At 39.3% G+C, this 11,091-nt stretch overlaps 1 protein-coding gene across 1 annotated transcript in view; it reads right to left on the minus strand.

Moving 5' to 3' along the window:
• Nucleotides 1-866: 866 nt before the first annotated feature.
• KNSTRN (kinetochore localized astrin (SPAG5) binding protein) overlaps nt 867-11,091 on the minus strand; it is a 32,144-nt gene continuing 21,919 nt past the window's right edge. The window contains exons 7-9 of the mRNA XM_007940451.1: nt 10,118-10,173; nt 9,311-9,385; nt 867-998 (exon numbers count right to left, since the gene is read on the minus strand). Of these exons, the coding sequence (XP_007938642.1) occupies nt 867-998; nt 9,311-9,385; nt 10,118-10,173 (263 nt within the window). The remainder of the gene's footprint in view (nt 999-9,310; nt 9,386-10,117; nt 10,174-11,091) is intronic.

The raw sequence follows: 11,091 nt of genomic DNA on the forward strand, positions 1-11,091 counted from the left end.
GTGGTAAACTGTGGTCAATGACATAAGACAAAGTATATGTGAACTGCTGTATGGAAAGTGAATTTGCTCTGTAAATCTTCACCCAAATCACAATAAAAATAAATAAAAAACAAAACAAAACAAAGAAAACCAAAGAGCCTTGAACTTGTTAACTAGTTCAATAGTGTTCAGTAAACATGTTTAGGCTAAAATGCATTTTCATTCCTCATTGTTACAGTCAGAATATTTATAGAACTATTTATTTTAAAAGTTGCACTTTTATAAAAACAGAAGTGATTTAGATTTAAAGCTCCAAGGTATATTGTTTCAGGTGTTATTATTGTACCTTCACCCCACTTATTAGGCCAAACCACTGAAGCAACTTCAAGTTCATAAATCTACAATGAAGTATAGAAGCCCAACCAGAATGGGACAGAATGTGTTCTGGTAAAACCAGTTAGAAGGGGACAGCATGGCTTTTCAATGATGTCTCCTATGAAGCACCTGTGCTCCAATGTACAATTAAGGTTTTCTTCCCGAATACGTGAATGTGATCTTTTTGATCCTTTGGCTGTGGCTGGTTTAGGCTCTCAATTCTAATGGTGTGCTTGCTGCTTTGTTGCCCAGGAAGTCGATCCAAGCCTTCAGGTCCCCCCTTCTTGTAGGCCTCAATTATCTATGAATGAGGCTCAGGAGAGCTGACCAATCTAAGTGTTTGGAACACATGCTCAAAGGAGGAACTGCCATTCCAGCATAAACCTGTCCTTAATCCTACTGCAGAAGCTGTTTTCATTTAGAGGATGGTGAGTCCTACAAGATCATGGCCCAGAATTACATGTCCTAAGTGGGTTTCCCCAAGAGGGAGCCATCTGGCCACTTCCTTCTGATCACATTTCTAGTAACTGCTCCATTTCTTCAATGGCTGTTGTAAAATCATTTACTTGATTGTTACATATGTTTTGCTGTTCTAGGAACCGGATCCTTTCTTCTTCTTTTGTCTTCAACTTTACCTTTAAGGCCTGCATTCAGAAAGAGAATAAGAAAAATAAACTTAAAAAACAAAAAACCCCAAAACACACACAACAAAGAGTCAACAATACCACATTAGAACATTATGCTTTTAGTCCATTGAGAAGGCCATTGGAATACTAAAAGACACTATATATCTTAGATTATTTATCCGTGCTGTTTGGGGGATTTATGTCTCTATCCTATAGACTTCTAAATCTAATGCAGAGGTTTCCAACAGTTAAGGGAGACCAACTTGTCTGTCAGTCTGTCATCCTGTGGGGCTTGTACATTGCTGTGAGGCTTGAGGCTGTGCCACTAGTGTTTCAGATGCCAGCAGAGTTGCACATGTTGCACAGGTTTCAAAGCAGCTTACAGACTAAGACAGACTAGGAAGAAGGAGAAGGCCATCCACTTCTCAAAAATGGGCCAGGGAAAACCTTATGAATAGCAGAGAAATCTAACTTGGAGAAATAAAATTCTATAGATTCAGCACAGTAGCCAATGATTCATCCAAGTTGTCCAAAGCACTCCAGACCCAAGAATCTGGGTTTCTTATTCTTACTACAGGATTCTTCCTTGAGATATGCATTATCAAATTTCCACAGCACAGATTTCATACTTAACTCTCAATAGCACCCTGGTGTATTGCACATTTCCTCATGCTCTGGAAATGTGAACATCTCTAAGAAATACTCCTCCAGATCAGAAAAAGCATATTAGTGGAAAAACTGGTAAAATACAAATGAATTCTGGAATTTAGTGAGTAACAACATACCAGTGTTAACTGGGTTTTGATAAACATACCATGATAACATAAGATGTTAAAATTAAGGGAGTTGAAGTCTGCCTTTCTAATTTTCCTATATATGTAAAATAAAAATTATTAAAAATAAACAGAAAGAACTACCCAAAGTAATCTATAGATGTAATGCAATTTTGATCCAGATTCCATCAACATTCTGTAAAGAAATGGTAAAACTAATCATCAACTTTATATGGAAAGGAAAGAGATACCAGATAAGCAAAGCACTACAAAAGAAGAACACAGTAGGAGTCCTCATACTCTTTGATCTCAAAACCTACTATACAGCCACAGTAGTCAAAACAGCCTGGTACTGGTACAATGACAGACACATAGACCAATGGAACAGAATTGAGAATCCAGAAGTAAATCTAAATCTATCTACCTATGGATAATTGATCTTTTACAAAGGCTGAAACCCATTAAATGGGGGAGAGATAACCTGTTACTATGATGCTGGCAAAACTGGGTATCCATTTGCAGAAAAATGCAACCGGATCCATATTTCACACCATATACAAAGACTAAGTCAAGATGGATCACAGATCTAAGTGTAAGACCTAAAACTATAAAGATCATCAAAGAAAAAATAGGGGCACACTTAGGGGCCCTAATACATGGCATAAATACACTATCAAACATAACTAAAAACATACAAACAACAGAAGAGAAACTAGATGACTGGGATGTCCTAAAAAAATCAAACCTACATGCGCATCAAAGGCTTCACCAGAAGAGTGAAAAAAGAACCTGCAGACTGGGAAAAAAATTTTGGTAACGACATATTGGACAAGGGATCAATCTTGAAAATTTATAGAAAACTTCAACACCTCAACAATGAAAAGATGAACAATCCAATTAAAAAATGGGCAGAGAACATGAACAGACACTTCACCAAAGAAGACATTCAGGTAGCTAAAAAAACATGATGAAATGCTCATGATCATTAGCCATTAAAGAGATGCAAATCAAAATATCAATGAGTTATCATCTTGTCCCAGCATTAATAGTAAAGGTCAAAACAAAAAACAAAAAAACCAACCCAGAAAACAACAAATGCTGGTGAGGGTGTGGATAGATTGGAACCCTTATACCCTGCTGATGGGGCTGTGAAAAGGTACAACCACTATGGAAAGTGGTATGGCGTTTCCTTAAGAAGTTAGAAATAGAAATACCATATGATCCAGCAATCCCACTATTAGGAATATATCCTAGAGAAATAATACTCATGACATGAACAGATATATGCACATTCACATTCATTACAGCATTATTCATAATAGCGAAAAGATGGAAACAACCTAAGTGCCCATCAATGGATGAATGGATAAACTATAGTACATATACACAATGGAATGATATGCAACATTAAATAATGATGATCGATCTGTGAAATACCTCTTAACATGGATGAACCTAGAGGACATTATGCTAAGTGAAATTAGTCAATCATAAAAGGACAAACATTACATGAGACACCACTATTGTAAAAAGTCAAGCTTATTTTGCAAATACTTGTAAAACTGGCATAGTGAGGGCATCTTATCTCCTTGTGCAACTTCACAGGGTGGGAGGAAAATCATTATTAGCATTAATAGCCCAAGACATACCTACTCCCTCCAACCTTTCTGGAGGAACTTTGGTGGCCTAGTGCCTAAGGCATTTGGTTGTTAACCAGAAGGTTACAGAGAAAGAATAATTCTTTGAAGGTTACCAGGGGTAGCAGGAGAAGGAAGGGTAAATCACTAGCTAAAGGATGGATATGTATTAACTTGGGTGAAGGGAAAGGTAATACACAATAAAGGGGAGATGAGCACAAAATGATCAAGGCAAAAGAAGACACAAGGAGGAGTTAGTTTGGTTAGCAGCCGAATGCTTTAACTAACTACACAAGAGTTAAAGGCAACAAAGGTAAACACTATTACATACACAATCCTGCAATAACAGTAATAACAATAATCTATGAGTGGATATACAGACACACAAGCTGAGCAGGGGTAAAATGGGGAATGGGACTACACTCATGAATGTAGATTTGACAGAGGCTACTCCTACTTATGTATTTGTATATGCTGCAAATATATCCATGAATATAGTAGAGCATACAGGGGGCAAAGTTATGAGAACTTCTACGTCATAAGCAAACACCTTGAGGGAATGAGTCACTGGGCATGGGAGCTCAAGTCATAGTCTCGGGGGATGCTAAGGTCAACTGGCATAACATAGTCCCCAAAGACAATGTTCGACATCCTACTTTGGTGAGTAGTGGCTAGGGTCTTCAAAGCTTATGAGCAGCCATCTAAGGTACAACTATTGGTTTCTCCCTGTCCAGAGCAAAGAAGAGGGAAGAAAATCACAGACATAGGAAACAATTAATCCAAAGAATTAATGGACCATGTGAACCCCAGCCTCCACAACTGAGACCAGAACTACATGTTGCCTGGCTACCACTGTTGATAGCTCTAAAAGGGATCACAATAGGAGGTCCCAGATAGAGTGGGTGAAAAATGTGGAACAAAACTCAAAATCATAAAAAGATCAGTCTACCTGGTTGAACACGAGACCGGTTGAACACGAGACTACGGCCCTTAGACACTCCTCAAGCCGGGAACTGAACTCACTCCTGTGACTCAACTTTCAGCCAAATGAAAGGCTTATAAAAAACCAAATGAAATCAGAGGCCTCAAAAAGAACCCTTATATTTACTTTGTGGGTAAAAACCAAACCAAACCCACTGCCATCGAGTTGATTCTGACTTATAGCAACCCTACAGGACAGAGCAGAATTGCCCCATAGACTTTCCAAGGCTGTAAATCTTTATGGAAGTAGACTGCTTATCTTTCTCCTATGGAGCGGCTGGCTGATGGGTTAGAACCGCCAACCTTTTGGTTAGCAGCCGAATGCTTTAACCAACTACACAACCAGGCCTCCTTAGAACAATAAACCACATGAGATCAAAAGGACAGCATTTGCCTAGAAACAAAGCAAAGAAGAAGGAAGAGATAGGAAAGGAGAAAGGGAAACAGTAAACAAAGGGAGGAAGTGAGAAGAGGGCTGTTAAATTGTGGGGATTATAACGAATGTTACAAAACAAAATGTGTTATGACTTCTTGAATGGAAAACCAATTTGCTCTGTAAACTTTCACCTAAATCACAATTAAAAAGAAAAAAAAATAAAAGTGAAAATAAAAATAACAAAAAATATAGCTCGATGAGGTGGGTACTATTACCATTCCCTTCGGACAGACTTGGCAATTTTTATGAAGAGATGAATTAATTTACACAAGATCATATTGCTAGTAAGTGTCAAAACCAGGATTCAAACTCAGAGAGTCTGGTTCAGAGTTCATGCTTTTAGTTATCACACTGTAAGAACAGGGTATATACTTCCGGTAAGATGGAGGAATAAGCAGACAAGCGACACAGACCCTCTTCAACAAAGAAAAGAAAAACCAATTGACAGAGATACAGAAGATAATCCTGGAGCCCTGAGCTTTGAAAGGAACTATACAGAAGTGGATTAGGCACCAACTAGTGGAAAAACCTGAACAAAAACAGTGAGTATAGAGACGGTCAGAGCAGCAGACTGTCAGTTACTCTGGCAGGACCAACAGCCTGAATATTTCCAAGTGGTGTTGGGACCTGAGAATTGATCTAAAGATCAGCCCTGATCACCAAGGGCTGTGGGGACGACTGTGCTGGCGGCCTATGACTAGGAAGGGAAACAGCAAGGTGGGAGATAACCTGAGCTGTGGATTTTCCACTGTCCGGCGGGCACAGAGATTCTGATTGTTTACACGTGGCAGCCATTTTGGATATATAAGTGATCGAGGATGTAGCCATTTTGAATGTTTACAAGCAGTGGCCATTTTGGACATTTAAAGTGACCGAGGGCATGGCCATTTTGAATGTTTACAAACGGTAGCCATTTTGGATATTTAAAGTGACTGAGGGTGCAGACATTTTTATCTTTACAAGTGGCAACCATTTTGAATTTTAAAGTGATAGCATTCTTATTCGGATATGAGGGACCTAAGAAAAGGCTCTGTTTGCCAAGGTTGGCAGGGATATAAAAGAAGGTGACAACCAGAAAGGAGACAGGTGGTGAGCGTATAAGTGTTGTCAACTAGTGAATAGAGGAGCATAGCACAGTACCCTGCTTGCATAGATAGCATACAAACAAAACAAAGAAAATGAAAATAGTGGGTAAGTCACTCCAACATACAATCACCAATTAAATATAAACACAAAAAGTCACAATGCCTCAGACACAACAGAGCATCACAGTCCATACAAAGAAACAAGATAAAGCAGAAGAAACAAGGGACCAGGATACAGACCCAAAACACATCCCTGAGGGAGATGCAGCACTGGAACTCCCTGATAAGGAATTCAAAAGAATTATATTTAGGTATCTTCAAAGGATTGAGAGACAGATCAAGGAAAACACAGACAAAACCCTAGAAGAATTCTGGAAGAAAATACAAGAACAAAATGACAAAATAAATGAAAAATTAGAAATCATTCTAAATCTACAGATAGAAATCCAGAAGATTAATACTAAATTGTCAGAAGTAGGTAACACATTGAAAGGGCAAAGGAGTGGAATTGATGCAATGGAAGACAGAATTAATGAGATTGAAGACAAACACCTGAATACTTCTTTGGAAAGGGATCAATCAGAAAAAAGATCAAAACACCCAAGACCATGTACAGGGTTGGCAGACAATGGTCCTATAAGTGTATTTGTATGAATTCCCAGGTGTATAGTAGAGCTGACAAGGGACAAGGCTGCAGTCACTTCTTGGTCACAGCCAGCTACCCAAAGGGACCAAGAAGTGAACATGCGGGCTTGGGACCATAGTCACAGGGGACATCAAGCTCAATTGGCATAACATACTACACAAAACATTGTTCCACCTCCTACTCTGGTGAGTAGTGACTGGGATCTTAAAAGCTTGTAAGCAGCCATGTAAATGCAACGATGGGTCTTTCCTCATCCAGAACAAAGAAGAATGAAGAAAACCAAAGATTCATGGAAACAATTAGTCCTAGCAACTGGTACACCATACAATCCACAGCCTATATGACTATGAGACCAGAAGAACTAGAAGGTGCCCGGCTACCACTGTCAACCATTCAGAGGGGGATCTATGTAGGAGATCCTGGATAGAGAGGGAGAACAATGTAGAACAAAACTCAAAATCATTTGGGGGGGAAAAAGAAAAAAGGGGAACCAGATTTGCTGGTCTGATAGAGCCTGGTGGAACCCCTTGAGACTATGGTCCCTAGCTGTCCTTCAGGTCTGGAACTGAACCTACACCTGTGGCTTCCAGCCAAACAAAAGACACGCATACAAGTTGAACATTTACCTGAGGTAGATACATTCCTTGGAGAGAACAATCATGGGAGAAAGAAGGGCTATTTATGCACAGGGCGACAGCTCAGGGGGCAGGAGTGCATGGAGGGATGGACACAGGGAAGAGTTAACTATTGGGAGGAAGTAGGAGGGGAACTGTTGCATTGAAGTCAATTGTAGTCAATTGTAGTCAATGTCATGTGACAAAGTGTATGTGAACTGCTGTATGCAAAGTGAATTTGCTCTGTAAATTAACCTAAATCCCATCACAGAGTCATTGCCAGTCATTATAGGGAATGACTACTACCAGCTGCCCAGCCAAGTTGATACCTGACCTTAACTACCACACCACCCCAAATAGGCATGGATCATGGGATTTACAAAACATTGCAGGATGGAGGACAATGGCTAGAAGGGCCACATCAAGCAATTCACTGCAACTAAGCTCAGATTTATTAACAGAAACCATGCAGGCGAGAAGACAATGGGACGGTATCACATAAAACCCCGAAAAAGAAAAATTTCCAACCAAGAATTATGTACCCAGCAAACTTGTCCCTCAAATACGATGGTGAAATTAGGCGATTTCCAGATAAGCAGAAACTAAGGGAATTTGTTAAAACCAGACCAACCTTACAAGAGATGCTAAAGGGAGTCCTTTGGACAGAGAAGCAACAATGGCCAACAACAACTGACCATTAACACACATGATGATATATCCCAAAAATCAACCCAGCTATGGAAGTATCCAAAGTAAATAAGCCTACAAGATTGCATACAGGGAACCAGAGACATCAATTGACAAATGAGGATAACTACAAACTGAAAAGAGGGAAAAAACTGTGTCTTTACAGAATTTCTAGATGGTAGGGATGTCAAGACAACTACAAGATAGAACAGACCGCTTCTAAACTTGGCAAGAAAACTATAAATCACAGGATAACCTCAAAGAAAAATGATAAACCTTCACATCAAAATAAAAAAGAGGACCAGCACAAACATTCAGTAAATACTAAAACAATAGTAACAAAAGAAGTGATACCACAATTCATAAACAAAACAAGCTCGGCATAGAAAATTATATGGAATAAAGAAATCGACACCACAAAAAAGCACATAACAAAAATGACAGCAACAAATTCATATTTGCCAATAATTACATATCTGGCAAGGGACACATCTCTAAGATTTATAGAAAACTCTAATGCCTCAACACCAAAGGAATTAACAATCCAATTGAAAAATGGGCAGAAGACATGAATAGACACTTCACCAAGGAGGATATTCAGGTGGCCAGCTAATATATGAAGAGATGCTCACAATCATTGGCCATCAGAGAGATGTAAATCAAAACAACAATGAGATACCATCTCACCCCAGCACTGATGGCAAGGTTCAACAAGACAGAAAATAACAAATGCTGGCAGGGATGTGGAGAAATTGGGATTCTCATACACTGCTGGTGGGAGTATGAAGTGATACAACCACTGTGGAAAGCAATATGTGATTCCTTAGAAAGCTGGAATTGGAGATGCCATTTGACCCAGCAATTCCATTACTAGGTATATATCCTAGAGAGGTGAGAGCCAGGACAGCAACAGATACATGCACACTCATGTTCATCACAGCACTATTTACAATAGCAAAAAGATGGAAACAACCTATGTGCCCATCAGTGGAAGAATATATGACCAAACTATGGTACATACACATAATGGAATGCTATGCAGCACTGAAGAATAATGTAGAGTCTGCAAAAAACCGCATAATATGGATGAACTTGGAGGACATTATGCTGAGTGAAATAAGTCATTCACAGAAGAACAAATATAGTATTAGTTTGTTGTTGTGGAGGGTCAAGGAAAGGCTTATATATGGAGGGAAACTTTGTTGGTTGTCAGGGGTGGGAGGGGAGGGGAGGGAACACTGCAAAAAAATGCACTGACCCACGTCACTTTAGTTTTGTGTATTTCACTGTAGATAAATTATATTTTAATAAAATGTATTTAAAAAAAAAAGAATAGGTATATAAATATCTACCCACCTACAGGATATAAATTCCATCTCCAAAGAATTAAATAAACAGAGAGTCCTCTATACATCCACATACTGTGCTTAGAAAACAGTAATTATGCCTCAGGATGATGTTTGCCTCTCACCTGTAATTCTTCCATCTGCTTTTTAGCTGTTTCGTTAAAAAGCTTCAGCTCACCTTGCAAAGTTTCCAACAGCAACTAAAAGGAAAGTACAATGCAGCAATAAATCTTTATTAGAATGTGGAAACCCTTGTCTACTTTCTTCATATTCTATTGTTTACCGATCATCTACCACACATGCCAGGTACTCTATTGGGAGAGAATGCTTGAGAAACTTAGTCCATAGCAACAGCCAGTTTATTGTACTATGTTGTGCTTTGTGCTCAAGACAATATAAAGAAAATGAAGTAACAGAAAGAGGGAGACGAACAGCCTGCAGCAGCTGGGAAAGGCTTCTTGGCTCACAACTGATGTTCCTGGGAAAGAGATCACAGAAGCTCAAAAGATTATAAGGTCAAAGAGTTACCTGCCTACTTCAGGAAAGGAATCAAAAAGAAGCCAAGAACCCAAATTTAACTCAACCTGGATTTTTGTATCAAATAGTTCTCAGCAAGGGAATAAGGACAGAAATTTGGTGAAGTATAGCAGTGTAGAATGAAAAAACTAGAAAGTTCTTTATACAGGTTCATCTCATTATTTGCTTTACAGTAGCAGTACATTTTCAACTCAGACTCACTCATATTTGTAGCACAAGGCCAACTTCCAGTAAAATATGCCACTTTGAGAGTACATATCCCTCTATTTCCTTCTTCTATCATGGATAATCAAAGGCCACTTCTTGGGATGTACTAAGTGCACTGCAGAGACTATCTGGGATTTATAGAGCCCCATAGTCATTTGGTTATCACCCATCTATACCTGTGCCCTTACCATAGAGTCCATGTGATCTGTAGTGGGTTCCTGTTGTGATGCCAGGGTCTCTCTTCCTAAAATTGACAGATACAGTAAAATCAGCTTCACATAAGGAACTCTACCTTAAACAAAACAAAAACCCCTCCATGGGTAAGTACAGGAGAATCCGTGAAACTTCTCTAAGCATGCTTGTTCTCTAGAGCTTCTCTCTCGGTTTGGCTATGGACAGTACTTCATTTTGCTTTCTCTTTACTTCAGCGGAAATAGGCTGGAATTTCTCCAAAGGAAATGTATAGGTTGAATTTCTTTCTGTTTTGTTTACAATATACAAAGCTATTTTTTAAAAAAATTCTATTGTGATTTGGGTGAAGATTTACGGAACAATTTCATTTTCCATACAGCAATTCATACACATTTTGTCTCATGACATTGACTGCAATTCCCCACAAGGAACAGCTCTCTTCCCACTTCCTCCCTGTAGTTACCTCTTCTCTGTGTCCTTCCCTCTCATGTACTCCTGCCGAAAGCGGTCTCCCTGTGCATACACAGCCCTCTATTCTCCCATGATTGATCTAAGGAGTGTAGCTACCTAATGTAATTGTTCAGCCCATATGCCAGTTTTTTATTTGGCTGGAAGTCACCAGAGTGAGTTCAATTCCAAACTTGAAGGGCGGCTAGGGGCCATAGTCTCAGGGGTTTCACTAGGCTCTATCAGACCAGCAGACCTGGTCTTTTTTTTTTAGTAACACTGAGTTTTATTCCACATTGTTCTCCCACTCTATCCAGGATCTCCTACACAGATCCCCCTGAGTGGTAGACAGCTATAGCCAGGGACCATCTAGTTCTACTAGTCTCATGGTTACATAGGCTGAGGATTGCATGGTCTACCAGTCCTTGGACTAATTATTTCCATGCAACTTTGGTTTTCTTCATTCTTTGTTCTAGATGAGGAAAGATTCATCGTTGCACCTAGATGGCTGCTTGCGTTTTTT

The sequence above is a fragment of the Orycteropus afer genome, unplaced genomic scaffold (assembly GCF_000298275.1).
Source record: "Orycteropus afer afer isolate SDZICR_OR568_19922 unplaced genomic scaffold, OryAfe1.0 scaffold00068, whole genome shotgun sequence".
NCBI lineage: Eukaryota > Metazoa > Chordata > Mammalia > Tubulidentata > Orycteropodidae > Orycteropus > Orycteropus afer.